The 23,523-nt window shown below is 45.6% G+C and overlaps 1 protein-coding gene across 3 annotated transcripts in view; it reads right to left on the reverse strand.

Annotated features, from left to right (window-relative positions):
- LOC135918430 (zinc finger protein 791-like) overlaps nucleotides 1-23,523 on the reverse strand; it is a 153,887-nt gene that overhangs the window by 92,976 nt on the left and 37,388 nt on the right. For all 3 annotated transcript variants that reach the window (XM_065452071.2, XM_065452072.2, XM_065452073.2), the window contains 3 exons: nucleotides 16,594-16,633; nucleotides 13,318-13,343; nucleotides 3,788-3,818 (listed from right to left, as the gene is read on the reverse strand). In XM_065452071.2, the coding sequence (XP_065308143.2) occupies nucleotides 3,788-3,818; nucleotides 13,318-13,343; nucleotides 16,594-16,633 (97 nt within the window). The remainder of the gene's footprint in view (nucleotides 1-3,787; nucleotides 3,819-13,317; nucleotides 13,344-16,593; nucleotides 16,634-23,523) is intronic.

Consider the following 23,523-nt stretch of genomic DNA (forward strand, 5'->3'; position numbering starts at 1 on the left):
TAGCCGATATTCTAATAGGCATTGAGAGAAAAAAAATGGCACTGGGCAGGTCATGTAATGCGCAGGTTAGATAACCGTTGGACCATTAGGGTTATAGAACGGGTGCCAAGAGAAGGGAAACGCAGTCAAGGACAGCAAAAGACTAGGTGGGGTGATGAAATTAAGAAATTCGCAGGCGCAAGTTGGAATTGGTTGGCGCAGGGCAGGGGTAACTGGAGATCGCAGGGAGAGGCCTTCGCCCTGCAAAGGACTTGGAATGGGTTGACAATGATGAATTTAATGGAGGATTTACCTGCAGAGGCCCATGTGCACTGAGCTAACACACGAGTGGGAAGTTCTATAAGATTTATTCATGTGTATTTACAAATTACAGTCAACGTCCGAAAAAATGAATGCATGCCTTTTACTGCCCACAAGGGCTCAAATCGTCACAAGCACGTCCGAAATAGCTCTAAGACCTGCCAGTACACTTACTAGGCTTATTGGTGCTCGTGATAGGAGATGGCGGGTCCACGCATGTATAATTAAAGGAAACCTGCCATCTCCCGTGACAACTGTCCCTTCCAACTTTTTGATGTTTCACCGCATAACACTACTATATTGGGGCGAAGCTGACTTGCTATGCAACTTGCTATGCTTTCCGTGCTCCGAAGCCATTGGCGAGGATTACAACAGGCGGAGTCGAGGAGTCGAGGGAGGCGGAGTCGGCGCCATTGCTAACAGCAGCAAATTGTTTCAATGAGACACACAGCACCCGAACAGCAAGAAATTTGATGGCTACGGCTGCCAGCGGATCTGTGCGTGAGAGCGCCGGCTCGAGGTGGTGAGATAATCAAGATGGCGGTGATGGTGGCTTCGATTAATGCCGTTTCGGACCTGCGGTCATGGCAAAAGTCCGGAAAATCGGACGGCGAAGGTTTTTTTTTTTGCGTCCGAAGCTTTAGATGTTCTTATACGTCGACTCTATGGGGTACGTGGTGGGGCATCGAAGGCATATCCGAATTATTGGGAATGTCGGGAAAATGGGGGGGGGGGGGGGCGGAAATCGGTCGTTGACTATACAGGACACCTGTCACTAACAGAACTAATCGGTGATGCGTGCCTGCACTTGCTTGCACACAAATTTCTGCCACAGTTCTTTTCTCTCTCTCTTTTTTTTTTTGTTGAGGCATTGAGGGGCCCCTTCTAAGCTATTCTTTTATGGTGGGGTCAGAGGAATGCTGGTCGGACACGCCGTTGCATGATTTGGTGCGTTACTGAGAGCATTGTCGGAGTGCATTAGGTTCGAGTTGACCATCGCAACTGCCTGCGTGTTCAAATTACCGTGCGCTTTCGCCCATTGGAATACACATAACTTTGACACGTCTACAACGTCAGTTCGAATAAAGCGAAAGTTCGAATTAAACATGTTCGAATTAACTAGATTCGACTGTACTTAACAAGCATACAAAAAACATAAGGCCAGTACAAAAGATGCAGACAAAGAACACACTCACAACATTCAATTATTTTCACAAGAATATATGTACAGCAGACGGAGTAACAGCTTGCAAAAATGCATTTAAGCAGGACATTAACAGGTAACAAAATAGATGACAAAGGTGACACGATAAAAACTAAGCTATAAAGCATCGAGAAGCAAGGTTATAGGTTCAGTCAACACTGTCATTCCCAGTGAGCGACTCTCTGCGCATGGTTAAAATCATAGATGCAGCAGAAATAGCTACATCTACATTTACATTTCCTTTTTCTGCAATGCTTCTGTGCTCCCCTTTGCAAAAATCATGTCAAACCAACTAGCCCAGCAGCTTGCTATTCTCGAAATACCTAGCCTGGATGACTTGTGCGTTAGTGCACTATCTACTGATCTTGCCAAGAAATAGTCCAATTAACTTAACCTACTGCAGGAAATGACATGGCAGGAATAGCAGTACCAGCTGAATTCACATTCTTGCTTCTCAATGCTTTCTATCCTTGTTTTTATCATTAATGTCACCTTCCTCATAAATGTTCCTTGCCTGGTCACGTCCTGTTTCATCAAGTTGTACCACTCAACTTCCACAAGATGTTTCTCGGTCTGCTATAAGTAATGCTTGTTAAGATAAATGAGTGATGAAAGCAGGTTTTGTGCTGAAAATATTACTCAAAGTTCAAGCAAAAATCAAGGATTTAAAGTTTGCTGAAGACGAAAATATAAGGAGTCTGAAACAAGTTTTATTCGTACACATAAACTAAAAAATATTCAGATTTCCGTCTTCCTAGATGCAATCTCTTACAGCTAAGCATGTTTCTGAGTTGGACATGCGAATTTGCTGTGAACCTTGCAATTTGAGAACCCATGATAGGCAGCAAACAATGGCGAACCCGAAAGTGGGAAGGTGCCTGTTCTTCACTGTTGGCATCAACTAGCCGACAATAGCCCACAGAAAGCACTGGCCATAAAAATGGAAAAACTCTAGTTTTCTGGTATAAAATTGTAAAGCAAAACTTTCTAAGCAATAGAAAATTGTCATTAAGCATAGTATGGCCTAGTATTAAATTGAAAGCCTCATTGGCATTCAGGACAAAATAACATTGCTATTTCTTCAGCTTCAGAAGGAAAAAAACTTGATTCTATTCGACAGACATTTTATCAACATTTTTTCCAGACCTTCATATATGAACTGAGTTGTTATCAGTGCCCGCATACTAATTTGGTGTTACTTTTAATAACAGTAAGAGGATACTATACATATAGATTCCGAGGCATCTAAGTTACTGACAGCAAGCAACATTCTAGTTATGTAATGTGAGCAGATGCCTTAGCATGTGCACATCATGATTTTTTCCTAAACAAAACTTGTAACCATAAAGCTTTGTGTTAAATTTTCTGACATTTGATATTTGATTGAATATTCAGATTTCTTTTCCTTGATTCAATTTGATATGTGATTTGAACCCTACTATTTGGAATTCACACACCACTGGTAAGTTAATAAACCAGTAGTAACACTTGTTTCTATGTGAAGAATAATAATCCAGGGCAAGGACATGCTAGTATGCTAACAGCAAGTGATGTTGACGATAACCTTATGAGATACAGCAAATAACATGTTTTATGTAATGCTGCTGGACAGTTGCTGCCTGAGGAAGGCACTGTCTGTGCATGACGCTGTGCAATCGAAAAGGGCATCTCACAGTACCTGGAAAAAATGAATCCATTATCGATGACGTGCGTCTGTGAAATGGGCGACTGTGATTGCGGTGACAAGATAATCTTCATGGTGGTTTGAGTAAAGGATGTTTCGACTGCCCTTCTTGTGCTTAACTTTTTTTTTTCTTTGCCTTAGTCTGCTTACATTGCATTCATGTACTGCACAGCTATTAACGCATGTGACGCTACAGGTGCCGCTCACTGTGCTGCAAAGAAGAATACTGTAGACATACACTGCATGCCTATTTTAGTGCTGGAAAATTCAGTATGCAAAATTTACAATATATGCAATGCACAATAACAGTTCAGAAGAGCTTGATGCAACCAATAATTGACTATACCCGAGTCTGTAGTAATCAAATTTAACTGCATCAAGCTTTAAGTCTTGTCCAGCTCAGCATAGATCGTGAAGAAAAGAATATAATGTAAAGCATATTTCTTAAAACAACTGGCTCAGTAAGCAAAATGAAAAACAAGGCAGTTGATTGCTGTCTTAATTTTTTGTTATTGGGGGGATATTATAGGCAAACATGGATAACTGGGGACACACTCATAGAAAAATAAATTGTGAGAGTATCAATAGCAAAGTCATACCTGCAATGGGGCTCTCTGCATTCATTGGCTTCTGCAGCAAAAAAAATAATAATAATAATAATGAAAAGACAACTGCATTATTTTTTGCACCAGAGCAATAAACCGTACTCTTTCCATTCCAGTTCAGTGGAAAAGATTTAATTTTAGTTTGACTAAGGAGAGAAAAACAATGATTCCCACCTGTTTGACCTAGCTTGTGCTCGTCCACATAACTAAGAATAATTTGAGGAAAACAGTGTGAGCTGATGCTGTACAAACACTCAATGGTGCTTCCGAGCTGCACAGATAAGCCACATAATAAGAAAATGGCGTGCACGCCATTCTTCAGGCCACAAGCATAGTTACATAAAAAAAACACACACCTCAGAAGGAATACATCGGAAGCAATATGTCACTTCTGTCACACCTGCTTTAGTTTACATACCAAAGCAGTCAAAACAGATTACCCGGCTAAGTGGCCCTCCTTCACCTCACCTATTGTACAAGGTTTCCCAGATGTCATGCACAAAATGAAAAAATAAAGTGAAGCATTCTATGTGGATGAACCCAACTGAATCTTGTTAGCAACAACCTGAAGAAGCATCTAGTATTTTTGTATTTTCCTAATTAGCTTGTAATTATTTATCAACTAAAGATTAACTTGTTATACTTACAGCAAATATGTGAACACTATGCTTTAGAACACATTCGAAAACAACGATTTTAATTGTTTGTGACACACTTTTGGTGACTCTTTCTTCCAGAGTTAAAATGAAAGCCCACAAAAACATAAAAATGGCTAATCATGCCTCACTTGCACACTGCAGCAGTACTACCCTGAAACATGAGAAAAAGGAACTGAACATGCTCCGTGCCAGACCCACCGGGTGCAGCACTTCTGGCAGGGCATTCACTTTTGCGCAGCCATGCAATCTGTGCTCTCAGTGATGCTCATGACCGTTTATGACAGAGGAAAGCAGACTGCCAAAGCCAAGTCATCAGTCTGCCACAAAAGGCCAACACAAACACAGGCGCAAATGTAACAGCCATTTCAGAGAAATTTGACGTGTCGTATTTATGACCGGAACTATTACACAGACAAAATTATTTAATTGATTCTTTGAAAGCAGACCTGCTATGGCATGCAGCAGAGCATGATTTGGCTTCTTTTTTTCTTCTACATTTTTTATGCTTTCTTTTGAATGCATTGGCATTCAAGCCACCATCGTCCTGAACTATTAGAGGCATGCTTTTAGGAAACTGTTAACTTGAACGCCCATGTATTTTGTAGCACACTTTAAGGTTGTGTAACTTGGAAGTGGATCTAGTCTTTGAATTTCTGATAAGCAAGCATAACTTCACTACTGAGCTTCAATTTCGTTACTGCAGGTGCCATAAGGTTAGTAATTCAAAAGTTAATTAGCACATTTTAGTTAATCTGCAAATTATTGCTGAATTTTTTTATGCTGCTGATGCCCACCTAGCCACGTAGCTTCTCAGCAAAAATGGGAAGCGCCTAGATATAAGTTCAATTTTTGTGCATAAAAAGAAACACTTAGAGTAAGAGTTTCATGGAGGGGATAGTTCAACAGATTAACTGTATTCTGAATACAGTGTGTGGTGTTCTGGGTAACACATATCCAAGAATTGCCATTTGATCTTCCAACCATGAGTTCTCTTTCCTATTATTATGTTCACATGCTCCTTGGGGAATGTGGTTAAGGCTACATTTGATCAAATGATGGTGGTGCCAAGCACAGGTGAGACCTCGCAAATGAGTCTCAATGTCAAATCATGCATCTGCCTAGAGTGCATTTCCCTTCACCTCTCTTTCATGGCCACCCAGTTTCCTTGTCTTTTCGGGTTGCCATTTTGTGTTTTGGTGGTGTTACTGCATAGCACACATGGCGCCAACGAACCAGAACTCAGATCATGACGAGCAGCATTCGATGGCTGCTGATGATCATCAACATTGCCGAAGAGGTGGGGAACAGAGGTGCTGGCTAAGACACATTGTCGACGAGTCGTGCATCCGCAAATGGAGACTTTTCACAGAGATTTGAGCGTTGTTGTATAAAGTTATTTCTGCTGCCTACATGTGCGGATTGTCTTTACTTTTTTCCAGGGTGTTGCAATTGGGGGTGGGAGTTATAAATGAGAAAATGCAGTACCTTTCCTGCCTCAGTATGTGACAACATGCACTGAAAGAAGCCTCCCTTCCTGTTTTTCCGTTGTGCTCCTTTAAGGCCGAATGGGAAAGGAGGGTGTGCACTGCTCTGCTTGCTTGGGTTCAGTCTTGGCTCCCCGTTGTTATGATCGCCCAGTGGAGGCAGCGACTTTTGAACCTCTCCTGCTTTCCCCCAAGACGAATCGTTTCAACTTGGTGAAGCTAATGGTATGTCCCACCAGCATCATCCAGACAGCGACGAGGCACGTCATGTGATGGGCAAACAAAGGAGCTCAATTCGAGTCAACTACCACTGCCCTCCGTCATTATTACTGCAAAAACCAGTCTCCTGACCCTTACAAGCTGACTGTCAAGGAGAGAGCCCACTAATTCATAAAAGGGGCCAACATCGAGGACTTCTGCATGAACTGCATCGATTCCAGGTTCCCAAATTGCCACTTGGTTGCCTTGTATGCGGGGGCAATCGAGCAACACTGAAAGCAGAGTTCAACGGAACAGTGCAAAATCATGGGTGGAGTTTTGAAAGCAATTTAAAGGGATACGGACACAAAATCTGAACATTTTACGATAATACAGAAAATGAGCCCTCAGTGTGCGAGTACACTGAAAACAAGCAGTCACTTCACTCATTTTTGAGCGGCTTTATTTTTGGCATTTTTGTGAGCGCGCGCAACGCCGCCCAGCCCAAGCGAGTTGGAAGGCGTGACGTCACGACACCCCCGTCGGATAGCCAGCCGGCCGGCCACGGTCATTCGAGGCGCACCGCCGCCGCAATCGCGAGCATGGATTCGGGTTCAGGTGCCTCTACCAGCGATGAGTACACGTCTGCAGACGAGGACCGTTTTAACTTAGCAAGAAATATAACCACCTACGGTTACGAGCCTTCCGCGTCAAGCGGCGAAGAAGAGCAGGCGGCCTTGAACATTCCAGTCGGGCAGTCCGGGCCAGCAAAATTTCTTTTTCTAGTAAACTTGTACACAAGTAAACACAACTTGTACACAAGTAAACTTGTACTTCTAGTAAACATGTTACGTAGGATGCAAAATGCCTAGTTTCGCGACCCGCGTTGAGGCAGAAAGGAAGCTATTACGGCTGAATCGTAGGTAGCGTAGCTCATCGCTTTGTGCTTACCTACGCTGTCGGCTTTCGATCGCTGCACACTTCGTTTTTATGCGATGAGGCACGGCATGTGTAGAATTTTCCAGCCGTTTCATAGCCCTGTGTTTACGGCTACTTTCACATTCACGCCGTTAGAAGCCATTTACTGGTTGAACTCGTTGAGATGGGCAGCTGCGCAAGGGACCCGTCGACCAGATCACTTAGCTGCATTGATTCTGTGGCCATAGACAAAGGAAAGTCTTTGGCTGTGACATTTATTAGGGAACTGCTGTGCAAACAACCAAGTCATGAAACCCGACGCATGATTATGCAGAGACCTATGAAAATCCGTAATTTTTTGCTTGAGGCTGAAAAGCAACGTGTGAAACGGCAATGTAGATAAATGTGCTGCACATTTTAGATTACTACACATGTATGCTGTTGTATGGCGCTCATTCACTGGCTGTGTTTTGTATATCTGATCAATTAAAAGAGTGCTCGTATGCTGTCGTTCAATATTAGACGCAGCGAGAGCGCACACAACATGACTATTTTGTTTTGTGATAAACACATGCATCCGCAGGGTAAACAATTTCTATCACAAGCCCAGAATATCTGTTCTTGTACAGCCAATGAAAGGGTAATTTCCCTTCTTTCAACAGGCACTCCTGCGGTCACCGCTGCGGCTACATGCATACAGAAAGAGAGAGGGTCTGTTGCCAGAACTACAAAAGTTGGCGAGAGAGAGAGAGAGAGAAAAAAAACATTTATTTGAACCATCGAGGTGGTTGCTCTTGAGGTCGAGTGGGTGGTGTCCTCATTCCAGGACTCCACTGGCCATGGCTGCTCGACAAACTTGCTGGACGAGAGCTTCTTGTCCCGCCAGGGTATCGCTGGTCAGCTGTACCTCCCACCGCTCAAATGACGTGCTAGGCGTCTTTAAGTGTTGAGGTTTGCCCCCGCACCCCCACGAGATGTGGAAGAGTGTAGGGTGTGTGTCGCCGCACCAGGGGCAGATGCCGCAATGTGTATGTGGGAACATTTTACTGTATCTATGTAGGTTTGGAAATGTGTTTGTCTGAATAAGTCTGAGAGCTACGGCATCTTTAGTGCTGAGCTTTCTGTGAGGCGGAGGATAAATCCTGGGGTTGAGTCGCTGGATCTCGAGTCGGTCGCAGTGATTGGACGGCAGGGGCATGAAGGTAAAGGGTGGGGGTAGATGAGACGATTCGCCTTGCCCCGCTCGGTTGATTAGCGCTCGAGCTAGGGCGTTCGCCCTTTCGTTCCCCTCCAGACCCGCGTGGCCCGGCGTCCACGTGATTTGATGGTATTCTTGCAGCCTCGGGCCTAGAATCTGAGCCGCCAGCAGCGGTGTTCGTCCGTTGGTAAAGTTACGGCAGGCCTGTTGCGAGTCGGTAACAACATGGACTTCCCTGCCTACCCTGTCTTCTTGCTTTATTACCAGCGCCGCGACTATGGTCTCAGCCGCAGCTGGGGTCTCTGCCCTTATGGAGGCCGCGAGTGTCAAGGAGTTGTCTCTCCCATTCACAGCGGCTACCGCGAAGAGGCCCCCTACAGGGTACGCCGCCACGTCCACGTACTTTACGTATGGGTCACCCTTGAATTGTCGGCGTTGTCTGTCGACGCGAGCCCTGCGTCGTCCTTCATGGAGTTAATGGCTCAAGTGCTTCGGTATCGGGTTCGCCTTGATCTTGCCTCTGACCTCAGGCGGGAAGGATCGTTGCCCATCGAGGGCACGGAGCTCCGTTACCGTTCCGGTCCGGTGGAGGATGGCTCTGCCCGCTGCCGTCTTCTGTAGTCTGGCCTTTTGCGAAGCCATAACAGCGTCCAACAGCTCAGCGAAGGTGTTGTGGATCCCGAGGGCCGCTAACTTCTCGTTTGAGGTGGTGACAGGGAGACCCAGGGCCATTTTGTACACGCCTCTGATGATGGCATCAACTTGTTCTTGGTCGCATTTGTTTAGCGAGTGATAGTGATACAGCATGCTATACGCTATTCTGTTGATCACCAGAGCCTGGACGAGGCGAAGCGTGTCCTCTTCTCGCATGCCCTTGCAGCTTCTTGTAATTCGTTTTATAATCCACGAGATCTGGTTGGTGGCAGACCTTAGGGTTTGGATGGTGTGGGAGGCTTTCAGGTTGCTCTGGATCCAAAAACCCAGAATCCTAGTCTTATTGCCTTCCGTGATCTTCCGGCCCTCAAGAAAGAGGTCGATAGGGCTGGGGGACTTGTAAATTCCTCCTCCGTGGCCCCGGATCACCTCGGACTTTTCGGGCGCACAACGCATCCCACTCGCTGCCGCAAATCTCTCCACGGCCGTCGCGGCCTCTTGAAGGGTTGCCTCTTTTCGCGCTAGGGAGCCCTTGGTGGCCCAGAGCGTGACGTCGTCTGCATACAGGGCGTAACCTAGGTCGAGGATCTTCCGCAGCTCTTTGGTCAGCGCTAGCATCGCGACGTTGAATAGAATCGGGGAGATTATAGCCCCTTGCGGTGTTCCTTTGTTTGGCACGTCGATCGTATCCGATCGAGTCTGGCCTATTCCGATGGTTGCCGTCCGGCCCGTCAAGAACAATTTAACGTAATTAAAGATGCACTCCCCGCAGCTGATGTCGTTCAGTCCCTTGAGAATGGCCTCGTGAGAGATGTTATTGAAGGCCCCTTTTAGGTCGAGTGCGAGCAGGAGATGTTCTCCTCCCTTCGGGATGCCCTTGAGAACTTCTTCCCTTAGAATGAGGAACGCATATTGCGCAGAAAGTCCCGGCCTGAAGCCAAGCATGGTGTGCGGAAAGAGGTCACCGTCCTCTATGTAATGTTGGAGGCGGGTTTCGATCACCCTCTCGTACAGCTTGCCGAGGCATGAAGTCAGCGAGATGGGACGCAGGGCGTCGATCGCGGGCTTCTTGCCGGGTTTGGGAATGGTCACGATTTCCGCGTGTTTCCACTCGTTCGGTACGTGGCCCTTGCTCCAGAGTTCCTCGTTTAGGTATTCGGTCAAGTCCTGGATGTGCATCGGGCTCAGGTTTTTAATCATGGCATTGGTGATTTTGTCAACTCCGGGAGCAGTGTTGCGCTGTGAGGCTCGTGCCATGGCATACACCTCTTCTTCCGTGATGGGAACGTCCAGTTCTGGTCTTGGTTCTCCTTCATATTTTAAGAGGCAGGGTTGTATGGGGTCGCTACCAAGGTATCTGGTTTTTAGGGTGTCAATCAGATCCTGGTCGTTTCCGGGGAACTTTTGAGCGCTCTTGCATAAGATGTTCCCAACAGAGCATGACACTTCATGCCCTTTTTGCAGACGGTCAAAAGGCACTCTAGCACACATCCTTGCAGAGTGCACTAAGCTTAAAAACTCCCCACCATCCCTACCCCCCACCCTCCCCAGCCCCAAGCCCCCCGAGCGATGGGAGACCTTGTTGTCCAGCCCCGACCTACCGACCCAGCTTGCGCTGGCGGCTAGGGGCCAGGAACTGATGGACGCATATGGGACCTGAGAAGAAGGTTCCACCCCATCTGGTGCCAGCGCGCACCAACCTTCACTAAGGGCTCAGCACAAAGTTGATTCTCTCTCTCTCTTTCTTGAGCGATTTCTAGGAGCGTCCGACTGGTTGTCGATTTCGCCTTGTCGTGCTCGATCAGGCAACGTAGGATGGCCCACGTCTGCGCCGTACTCAGGGTACCCTTGAGCGAGGTGCAAAACTGTACCCAATTTTGCTGCGTCAGCTCGTTTGCGTAATTTCTGGCTTTGTCTGTTATCTTCTCGATTCGTAGACGTAGCTTCCGGTTTAACCGCTGTCGCTTCCACCGTTTGAGGAGGCCCTCACGGGCTTCCCACAGGTGCAAGAGCCGGCGGTCGACTTCGGGCGTCTCGACCGTGCGCTGGATGGTTTTAGTGGTTTGGATGTGGCCGTCCCGGAGGTGCTGCATCCATTCCGCTGTGTCTGTTATACCGTTTTCGGGCGGGGGGTACTGCCTGAATGCCTCCCAGTCCGTAAGCCTAATTTCGCCAATTGTTCTCTTGAGTTTCGGCGTGGATACCGAGATGCTGAGGATGTAGTGATCGCTGCCCAATGTTTCGCCCAGATGCGCCCATGAGTATTCCCTTACGTTTTTGACAAATGACAGGTCCAGAAACGTGTCTCAACTTACACTGTTGCCTACTCGGGTCGGTTGGAGGAGGTTGGTTATCAATTCGAGGCCCATTTGGTCAACCGCATCGAGGAGTGACCTCCCCTTTTGCGTGTCTTGTTGGTAGCCCCAAGTCGTGTGTCTAGCGTTCATGTCTCCCACCACTACCAGCTGGTTGCAGCCAGCGGCTCTCACGCTCTCGTAAATGATGTTGCGGAAGTCATCTTTCTGAGCCCTCGGTGGACTGTACAAATTCAGGATGAAAGTGCTACGTCTACCCCTCTTCTGCGGGAGGACTTCCACTAGCACATGATTAATGTCATGATGTTGATAATGTTGTCCCACGGCCGTCACCGTTTTGTGAACTAAAACCGCGACCTTCGGTGATCCCGCGTGTTTAATTACGTAATAACCCCGCAGCCTGATCGGCTGGTTCCCGACCTCCTGAAGGCAGATGACGTCGGGGGGGGGGGGGGGGGGGGGGGGTATAGGTGATTTTGGATGAAAAGTTGGAGTGAACTTGCCTTCTTGTTGAAAGAGCGACAATTCCACTGCCAGATCACGAGGTGTTCGGGCGCGCTGTGTGTGGTGTTAGCCACACACAGCTAACAGTTACGAATGCATCACTAAGCACCCGCTCTTTGAATTGTATTGCCTCAACAGGAGCCTTATGAGCGTCATGCCAAGGCTTTTGAGCACAGCCGCGCTGGTCGCATAAGCATCGTTGACAAAGTGGTCCGCGCAAATGAAGCCGTTTTTTAGAAGTCTCCATGCTGGGTGTGGTGGCTGACAGGCACATATGCAAAGTTCACGCACCTTGTCTCTGGGAGACGCGCGCGACGGCGTGTCACGACCGATAATGCTGTTATAACAGCCGTGGGCGCAGTAATGTCTGGGCATTTTTTTCCACTACGAAGAATGCTTCAATACCGATCGACGACCACGCGAACACGCGTGCAAGATGCACCACCTGCATGGAGCGCTGACGGGGATAATGTTTCAGACAGACCACGAGCGAACATAACCGACGGCGATAAACAAACGCTGCAAGGGACCGACACTCCGGAAAAACTGTGCCGGCTGTGGCTGACCTTGGCCGCGCACACCCGGGCACGTGGGGGTGTCATGACATCAAGTTTCAGCTTCTCCCGGCGGCCGCTTGGAGGCAAGGCGCAACAGAAAATCGCAAAAGAAAGGTGTTTCTCGTTCTTTTTTTCTAAGCAGCTTGTTGTATTCATCATTTTTAACAGTTCAACTTTTGTTCTGACGCAGAAAACCACCCACCAACTTTTGTGTCCGTATCCCTTTAAGGATTATGGTTGGCCGAGACAGAGTCATCAGATTCTCTACTCTAGTCCCCTAGGAAAGAAGACTGTTTTAAAACCCTTTTGGTTCCACGAGGTGTTCCCTGGTGCATCCTGACATGCACTCTCCCCGATTGATGTAGGTCGTGCTCTCCAAAAATATGTAGTCTGCTTGGCATGTAGCTCATGCTATGAGAATGACACACACTGTGCTCCATGCTCCAGTCAGTACAAATATATTTTGTTCTGTAAATCAGTTTGCCTCTCTTATGTAAATAATCTCCCCATTACATTTCTCCAACCTCTCGACCTTGTAATCATTGCGAAAGAAGCAACCATCATCAAGAAAGCTTGGGTGACGGCGTGGGCCCGCTCTTTCCACATTCAATTACAAAAGACTTTGCCAGGACCAACAGAGCAATTTGAATTATCAATAAATTCAAATTAAGATATTAAATTATACGAATTTCACTCTAATTATTTTAGGGTTTGACAAGTACATGTTATTACATTTTTGAATTAGGATTTACGCTAGCTTATTGAAGTTCTGAATGACATAAAAGGCAGGCTTGAAAACTTTAGCTTGTTTGTTCGGTCAAATATGTATAAGTAAGGTTGGCAATAGAGTATTCCATGAGAAAAGCTCACGTATCTTTAAAAAGAAGAGTACAGATCACCTACAGCAATGAAAATTTTATGAGCATATTGCCATGCATGCATAGTTTTAGGGGAAAAAAATTCGCAAACATCTCGTTAAGTGAGCTTTCCCAGCCAACTCGGAGAGGTAAAGCCAGAATGCAACATGCATCACTCACCAGCACAGCCGGGAGGTCTGGGAGATCTGCAACGCAATGGTGGCACACTCGGATGAGTCTTACACAGCACAGGACTTTATAAACTAGGCGGCAGTGCCACCAAAATTGCTGACATCCAGGCTTTCGTATTGGAGCTAATCTTGCAGACACTGCAACCGCAACTTCACTAAGAGAGTTTTGAGGTTGTCATGCTTGCAGGCAGCGCTAGATGATGCTATGCATGTCCCACTCGCATATGAAAACCCACTCGCACGCAGTTCAGTTGGTAGTGAGTGCTTGTGCAAAAGAAGGTGTCTTTTATTGGACTGTGCGAATGCATGTGTGCATGTGAGTGTGTCTTCTTGGGCTCTCAAGTTATTACCAAAACTATAAACTAGGTTCTCTGGCCATTGCAAGTTCTTTTTGTTTTTTCTCAGCTCACTTTTGGTTTTCTCACAGCTTCAAGATTTTGCACTACTGCCGCGGAGTTGCACAGAATTTCACATGTTTAATAGTTTCAGTTGCCCTTTCATGCAACAATCTCATAATTATGGGTGGCCATTGTTAGAGACCCCTCTTGTGTAAACAAGGAAACAGCGTTTTGGAACAAAAAATGTGCAACTGCAAAATCTGTCCAACATTTCTAGCTATGGAGTTTTCGTATTTCCTTACAAATTTCAGCCATGGGTCATGATCCCTATAGTGCTTAAATGGAAATTAATTTACACAGCCATTGTTAGATCACACTCCAAGTCATCAACTGAACTGATCCAGTGCTTGTACTAGGGTGGATAAAATATAAAGGAGAGTCTCATTTTATAATTTTTTCATTTGTGGTAAGAAACAAACCAAGTGTACATTATTTTTCTACATAACCTCCCAAGTCTAAATGTATATTTGCCAGTGAACGGGTAGCTTTTTGATCTCGTCATCATAAATAGAAGTGGGTTGTCAGCAGTTAGTTGCACACACACTTTGCCTCTGTATCGTTATCACCAATTTGTTGGCATCCCAGAGGTTTTTTGAGTGGCCCAAAGAGATTAAAGTCACAGGGCCACAGAGTCAGGGCTACAGAGAGTGTTCCAGTGGTATCCGATCTATTTATCTTAGTTTTGAACAACTGACTGCTGCAGTATGCGGTCTTACGTTGCCATGAAGAAAAATCACTTCACTTTAGGACAAGGGAGCATGAGACTTCCTCAGGGAGTTCAACCTCAAGGAAGTTGTGGTCGTGTCGCATGGACAATAAACAAGTTTTTAAAGGAAGCTGCCAGAGGAGCATTCTGCGGTGTTTGGTTCTCGTACAAGTACAAGAATGTAACTTCTAATTGCACTCATAGCTACTATAATTAACACTCCTTTCATAAGAATATTATTCAACATATCTGAAGTGAAAGCATACGACTTGTTAAAAATCAAAGTGCGCCCCGTAAACATAACAGTGCTGACAGCGACACTAGCCACCCTGTGCTTATCTGTGTTTTACTTTGCAACATGGTGAGTCGACTTCTGTGTTCTACTGCCAAAACTGCTGCAAGCTGTACTAAAACACAACACTTTGTGCATGGTGACCTCGTAAGCTTTCCTTTTATTTTGTCTATCGTGCCGGTGTCAGTCATGAGTGACCACAATGACCACTGGACGACTAGCACGACAAAGGCAGTGTTTACACGAACCCGATGTGACAGCATTTACATGAACTCAATTCTGACGAACCTTGATAAGGACAGCAGACTGCATTGAGTCAAGACACATTCGAACTGGGCTTCCAGTTCTCGCTGCTGCCTGCAACAGCTTCATTTCGTGGGCCTTATCGCTAGGATGAGGTAGCACTGCACAGTGCCTTGTCTTGCCCTCATCCTGATACTACCCCCGCTGCCGCCGCATAATTTGCAACGTCCCAGTGTTCCTGCGCAAGTCTCAACGCTGACTGGCCGGACTTGTTCACGTTTACATGTAAGCTACAAATGGGTTGGGCTAACTCAGCTCGACTCGACGCTTGTTCAGTCTGACCAGCTAGCATTTACATGAACTCAACAGGCATATTCATGCCTGACAAGCCGCCTCACAACCAGATTCTGTCGGGTTAGTGTAAATGCCTTGAATGGACAAGAGTATTGTGTAGCAGCAAGCACAACTGTTACTGAATTGTGCTTGAACATTTATTTATTTCAGCAGAAATATTCTACACATACCAAAATTAATTTTAATGCAGACAGTAATTAAATTATCACTTTTACAACAACAAGCATGGGCATGAGAGTACTCCCTTCAGCTGCCGAGGGAGATTGGCCAAAAGCTGCATTAAACTCCCTGAGCAGAAGGGTGACTGTGTGACAGCAAGTGCATCTCCCTCGAGATGAAGATGGCGGAGTTAAAAGGCATTTGCGAGTGCCCGTGTGACGGGGGCATTGGCCTCACTCAAAAACCCACAGTAATAAGCAGCATTGTTGGTGTGCTGATAGTGCAAGAAATCGATCTGAAAAACGCTGCAGTGGTACCAGTAAAAAGTTCAAGCATCTTGCCAGCTGACAGCCGAGACTTGCTCATCCATGGGCGACGATCACCTTCATCATCTTCAACCTTTTCAGGGCCTTACATGCATTCCTCGTGTCAGGCAAACATGTGCGGGCTTGACAGAGTTTGATCCACAAACTGTGCCATAAGTTTGTGTGCTATTCCGGTCGGTTTCACACCCTCACGAGCAAGAAGCTTTATAAAAGTATGTTGTGCAATTGACGGATGTACATTTGTCTTAGACATCATATGACAGACTACTGAATTTATGTAACGAAACCAGCCAGCTGCTCCCATGGCTCTTGATCCTCGCACCTAACACCTTCAAGAGGCAGCACACGGTAATTGATAGAATGTGCGCTACAAAAAAACAAAAAAAAAGGACTCGTTAATCCACCTATGCCAGTTGAAGTGCCACTATGAAAACCCACATGGACACAAAGTGCCGGACTGCCCTCGAGTGAAGACTATATGGAACTCTACCCAAGGATGCTTCTTACAGCTCCTTTAGCTTTGCTGTGTGAAGTCATATTTATTGCTGAGAATTTAATGGTTTGTTCCTCGTCTTAAGCCTCATCTTGATCTGCTATGGATAACTACTGAATGATTGTCTATTCGCAAAACCAAACCTTATCACAAGCAATCTTCTCGTACAAGAAAATACTGCAAGAGGCTATGAATACAGTGACTTTCACTACAAGGTTGAAACTGTGAGAAGGAAATAATTCTAGGAACAACTTGATGACAGAAGTGTTGGCAACATTGGTGCCACGCACTCACCTGGCTGCATTTGTTGGTGCTCACCAAAGCCAGGGGGTATCTGGAGGGCAAGGAAGAAGAGGCTTCAGTGTAAGGACTACTGCACAAGCAGACAATCTAGGGATGCGATGTTTGGCAGCCCGCATTAGTGATGATGGAAGGCCAGATAATGCGGAGCTGGCTCAGTCTTACAAAAAATTTGCTACACAAACCAGGAATTCTACACCCTTGCAGTCCTTCTTTTTTCTACCTCAGGGAAAAGTTTTCCCAACATGTTCATACAGTGATCGTAGCTGCAGCCGAGACAAACTCCTTGTGGCACATGGTTTCACTCTTTCCACTAAACAGTTGCCAGTCACGTGATCAGAGCCTGAAGAACACCAGATTACTTTCTGCCCCTGTTCTTGAGCTGCAAAACTGACTCTTGTGAACCTCAAATTTACCCCACCTGCTTCCTGTATGAGGTAAAACAGATCGCTTCTTTGATTGAACTCAATATTAAGGCAACACATAACCTATGAGAGATGTATTGGAGAACAGACTAGTTTTGACCACCTGGTGTTCTTTAACATGCACCCAAAGGTTGGAACAGCTTGCGTTTGCTCTTGCCTACTCCCCCCCCCCCCCTTAATATAAACGGAAATCAAACCCTCAACCTCACATTCAACAGAAGGATACCATAGCCACTGAGCCAGCATGGCGGGTGAGTAGGAAACTGCACTAAGCACCATTATTACAAAAGATTCCGAGAGGGTTCCTCACCAGGCCCCATCAGAAATTTTGGTTATACACCAGGGAGCAGTAAAGGGTTGTGCAGGGGAGCACCCTGCCACATGAAAAGGTCTTTGCAGCAGCCAAGAGAGAATCAATCAAAGTAGCAGGCAAAGAAGGTGAGCTGCCCTTCCCTAGCCGGCATAGGTCAGAGTGTTGGAGCACTCACACTCACCGTAATTTTTCCAGGCCCCGCACTCACTCACTTTCACACTCACCTCCACTCACACTCACTGGGACTCACTGGCACTCATACTCGCCTCCACTCAAATCACACTCACCTTCACTCACACTTACTGGCACTCACACTCACTCGCACTCACTCGCCGTCACCTCCACTCAAACTCACTGGCACTCACTCGCACTCACCTCTGCTCACACTCGCTGGCACTTCCACTCACACTCACCTTTACTCACACTCACTGACACTCACTCGCACTCACCGCTCACACTCACTTGCACTTGCACTCACCTCCGTTCACCTCTGCTCACACTCACTGGCACTTGCTCGCACTTGCACTCACCTCCTCTCATACTCACGTCCACTCACTCACCTCTGCTCACACTCACTTGCACTTGCACTCACCTCCCCTCGCACTCACTGGCAATCGCTCGCACTTGCACTGGTACTCATCTCCACTCACAGTCACTGGCACTCACTCGCACTCGCACCTTTGAAATGAGTGCGAGTGAATGTGAGTGAGTGCACTCATGAGTAAGTGTTTCACTCTCTGCTGCTCACAATTCGTGTATATTCATAACGAAGCTTCCAATTTAGCACCTGTTACATCTGGAGTGCGCCAAGGCAGTGTTTTAGGCCATGTTATTTTTAATATACATGAACAATTTGCCTTCCCAATTACACGGCAAAATCCATCTATTCGCTGATGATTGTTTTTCATAATACCGCGAAATTAACTGCAATGATGACCAGCATATATAAAATTCTACCTTTTCTTGGTATCAGGAGTGGCAGATGACTCTGAATGCCCAAAGTAATGCTAACAGTAAGTAGAAAGAAACAGATATCTGATTTTAGTTACATTATTAATGACACACCTCTCACTCGTGTATTTCAGGGTAAATATTGAAGTGTCACTTTAACACGCGCTCTCTTATGGAGAAACCCATGCTAATAACATAACCTCAAGTGGAAATCAGTGTATATGCTGAGCCCTAAAGTGACTCGTCTTTCTGAGAAGATGCCTTCATCTTGTGCCCATAGATACAGATCTGCTGGCCTACAAAATGCTTGTTCAACCAGTGCTAGAGTACTCCAGTGTTGTTTGATTTATGTGCACAATATAACTCATATTAGGGGGTGCAGAGGAAGGCGATAAGGTTTATTTATAATAAATACAAGTTACCGGCCTCATCGACTGAATTATTAAAAAGAACTGGTTCATTCACACTGCAAAGTAGGGCAAAACTAGCACAACTAAAGCATTTGTTTCAATTTATTCATGGTGACAAAACCATTGACACATTCATGCGAACTTCTTCAAATCGTTCAAGGTCAACATGCCACAAGCACTCTAGAACACCTAATGAATACACCTTTAACTCAAATTGCTTTAGATATTCATATTTCCTTAAAATTAGGGAACGAAATGAACTTGGTCCTTCCATTACTAACGATTTATATTTAAATAACTTCACGACTTCGAGCGGCCACGAACTTCAACAGTGTCCGCTCTGAGCTTGCCCCTTGTTGATTATGGAGGAGGGAACGGCAGGTAGGCCAGACGACTTGAAGCAAACTGGTTTAACACATCGCTACGGGCGAGTACATCGAGCAACAGAGCACCGTAGTGTATGCCAGCTACTACAAAAGTTGGAAGGACTTTATATCCCATATGGGGTTCAGTCTTCACAGCACTGGAGTCTGGAGCAAAGAATTCCAATGCGTCTTTGTGCTTTGAAGGACACATTGGCATTATTGGTGTGCTCACGTGTGGCATGCTGTTCATTCGGTGTGTATTTGAATGAAAAAAAAAAAGCTACTGCGCGTCGTAGTGCATGCACATAAAAAAGAACGCGCTGCGGGTACAGGCAAGAGTTAAAAAACAAAAGAAACTGCATATGCGACATGGGGGGGGGGGGGTTGCAAGCCTGACAAGTTGGTATAATAATAAAAATAAAGCTGCTTTGGAGAGGAGGTGCCACGTGGCTGCTGTTCCTGTTGCCATGACGACGTAAACAACTATGTGCACCACCACTTTCATAAAGTATCGCCTGCCCAAAAGGGCCTTGGCGCTAGAGTCAAAAAGAGCAGCTATGTTAGCTCGACCAACCAATGGGAGCCATGCGGAGATTCACACAGCAGTCTGGAACACGAGCACGGTTAGAGTGGCCTATAATAGAATCCTCCATGCCCAGAATCCTGGGAGAGTGTCCAAAGCACTGGCTTCTGCACGGGGCTTTTGCAGAGAACTGCCACACCGTGCCACTGCTGTGCCAGACCCATAGGTTTTCTACACTTGGGGAGCAAGCGGAAAGCCAAGGACGTCTGCTACATGCTGTAGTTTTATTACGATCAGTTTCTACGCAAGACACTTGGGGGCTATTTGACTTCAATGGTGTGGTATGGCATGGAACTTACCCATCTTTAAGCAGTGTCTTAGCGCTGGAGCAGCAAGATAATGAAAAAAATCATGTGTCAAATGGCATCAGCGTTGCCTTGTTCCGGTGCTAGAGTTCAGAAATGGTAATGTGGGAGCTGTACATGCATAGAAAAATGCAAAATGAAGTCACATGCACAAGGAGAGAACGAAAACAAAGTTATTTGCATGGGTAAGCGGGCAAAGTGATGCTTGCAATAATTAACAGTAACAAAAAAACTAAATTACTCATGCAGTAAACTACAGTACTTAGGTGCAGTGACAGCTTCGCTCACTACTATGAGCTTTCCAGTCACGGTTGCCAGTGGTTTACAGCCATATCCATGTCTTCATTCGACAATTTGTTAGCCTCGACTATTACTTCATTATCCAAAGAGCACCGAAAGAGAGCTTAAGGGAAACGAGAAAAATAGTAGAGACGGCTGTAACGCCTTAATCATGTTAGCTTATTTCACTTCAGAGATAGCGTGCAGCAACTAGCTTCGCCATGATTAGACGAAGCTTCTATTAAATGCACACATTAGAAATAAAAGCAATGCCAGGTAAACTTTATTCCACAAGGTTTTACACAAAAGGTGCCCCACAGGAAGAGACTTTAGATATCCAGATAAAATTAAATTAAAGGCATAGATAACAGCATTTTTGTTGTATAAACTAAATAACTGCCGAATCAAAAATACAGCAGGCAATGTACCAACGTAAAAGTGTTATTTCAATCACTTCAGAAAACTGTTCAGGAATACAAACCTGCTCTATGTAAACAATAAATATAATCGGCAAACATGGAGCTCTCCTATGTTCCGTGCCTGACAAAAATATAACATGAGACAACAAATATTCATTATAAACAGGTACAAACTGGACGTTTCGGAGTATGCTCGGGTCAGTCATGCATTGACTTTGTGTCTTTCTACAGGGATCACTGTACATCAATACAAAATGTTCATTTGAGGTGAGGTGCTGGAATTTCTTCACCATAAAAAGTGCAATAGATGATAATTAGAGAAAAGACGGGGAATGTGGGAGATGGAAATTCAAGATGATGAGCAAAACGTGAACAAGGTGAATGCAGGAGCCAACGTTTCGACAAGTGGACTTGTCGACAAGTCCACTTGCCGACAAGTGGACTGCTGTTGCTTGCGACAAGCTGCTGTTGTTTCACATACAGCAGCTTAACTTCGCATATTTTGAGGATTCACAGCGGTTAGCATTTGTGCGTTTCAAAGACTTTGCAAAAAAAATGGAGATTAGTACAGTTACATAGAAAGCAATCATTTCAGCGGCAAGTGAGTGCATGCGAATGGGGCACCCAACCGCAACTTCCCATCTTTTCTTGATGAGTTCAATAATGTGCATTACGCTTTCATGATGAAGCTTCAGAATACTGAAACAGCTTGTAAAAAGGTTTTCCAAATCTGATAAATCTAAAGTGATGGCCAGATGGGTACAGCAAGCCTCCCTTCTCCTGCAGCTAGACGGCTGTAATAAGCTGCATTAAGCTGACTAATATATTCTTTCTTGGTTAGTAGAATATCGCGACAGTGTCCACACTTTGTTTTCAGAACAAACTTCCTAGTCACATAGCGGCAATTGTAAAACATGAGCCTCTCATCACTTTTTTGAGACATGCATTCAGCGTGATCCGGTTCTGCACCAGACAAGCTACCTTCTTCTATCAGCGATCGACCAAGCCACATTTATCTGGCTTTGCACCACCTGCAGCATCTTTATCAAGAGGTGCAGTGAGTACACTTGGCTATGAATTGATGCAATGATGCAATGGCTAGCAATGTGGCGGAGGCATGTAACTACCGAATGAGCGAAGACAACAGAGAAAGTAAAGAAACATCGGGAGTGGTAATACAATGTGGGGACAACATTACCCCATATCATAGCTCAATAAGAGAAGCGAGAAAGGTTAGGATACTGGAGATGATGATGTAATGCAAAGATGACATTACTAAGATTACGCCATATGACTAAAAAGGTGCAGGGGCTTTGCTTTACGTATGATAGGTCAATGAGAAAAGAGAAAGACGCAAGGTCTGGAGGTGATATGACGTGGAGACATCCGGTAAACCTGCCAGAAGCATCGAATCTTACATCTGCGTCACCTGCATTTGTCTGGCCCCTCCTCTTAGGAAGTTTTCCATTTACACACAAAATTTTTTGTTTCTAGATGGAAAATGAAAAAAAAAAAAACATTCTAGATTGACCCAGCCTGTCACACCATACTGAGCGATTCTCGCACAGCAATCAACAACTACATCAAGAGTCATATTTCTCAACAATCACTCCGCATCTTACAACAAGCCCCACTTTCATCTGAGAATCAAATCACCCTCGTCTGGACCCCAGCACACGCCAGTGTTGTCCACCCGCACGTCACCAACCTCAACAAGGTTACACACTCCGTAGCGCAAGGACTAGTCAACCGTCCCGGAGACGGTGCAGGTGCACCCGCAGGACGCAACCGCCTTACAAGATACAACGACCACAGCAGTTAGGAGAAAGGAATCTGCTTCGATAGTTCAGTTCTGTCCTTAGCGATTTGAAATCAACTACACTTCACTTCGCATGGCACACACACAATAAGCAGCAAGTGGCAACACAGCGCTATGCCAATATCTGTACGTCACTGTACCTGGCTGTCGGTCGCATTCGCTACGTAAGTGGGTGGGTGTGCGCATGTTGTTATGCTGTTCTCAATTCCAGAGGTACACTGTTTGCCTCTGCGTCAAACAGGAAACAAGAGGCATGCAGCAGGATAAAAACCTGTTTCGTTCAGTTATACCAACGGTGTCAGTGATGGTATCCGCATTTTCGCGAAAGAATAGCACGGCCTAAAAATGAGCACTTAATCATGCGGGCACAGTTTTTTATAATAATGTTTTATGGCACGCATAAACTGTATGTATGATCAAGTTAAAGATAAGCAAGAATCAGAAACAAATAAGCAACCTTATCATCTGGATCACAGTTGGCGTTGTTTAAGTGGTTCAGCCACTCATACTAACTTGTCTCAGGGTATAACAACATGGCATGTATGCGCAGATATGTATGCTTTGCTACGTTTTGACATTACTGTATTTAGTCCAATCTAATGCGCACCTTTTTTCCGATAAAACAGGTCCAAAAATTGCATGCGCATTAGAATCAAGTTACGGCCCTAAATACGCGTTACCATATTACCATCAGCATTCGAACAATGGCTGCCTCGTACGCGCTTCTAGCCTAGCTGCCGTAGCTTCCTCCATGTGCATACCTCCAAGTTGTACGTGTAACCAGGTGCTGGTTTAACCTAGTCTACCGCCCGTCTTCCCATTTCCTGCATTTATTCAATCAGCATGGAAGCGTCGACTGTGAAGACACGCCGAGTCCACCGTGATCCCACATTTAAAAGAAAAGTTATCATGTGAGCGGAGACGGACGGAAATCGTGCCGCATCACGAGCGTTCGGAGTTCCCGAAACTTGCGTGCAGGAGTGGCGCAAACAGAAGAAGAATATTTTCGCCAGCAAAGCAACAAGGAAGAGTTCCAGTGGACCAAAGCAGGGCCA

This window comes from Dermacentor albipictus, chromosome 2 (genome assembly GCF_038994185.2).
Source record: "Dermacentor albipictus isolate Rhodes 1998 colony chromosome 2, USDA_Dalb.pri_finalv2, whole genome shotgun sequence".
Taxonomy (NCBI): domain Eukaryota; kingdom Metazoa; phylum Arthropoda; class Arachnida; order Ixodida; family Ixodidae; genus Dermacentor; species Dermacentor albipictus.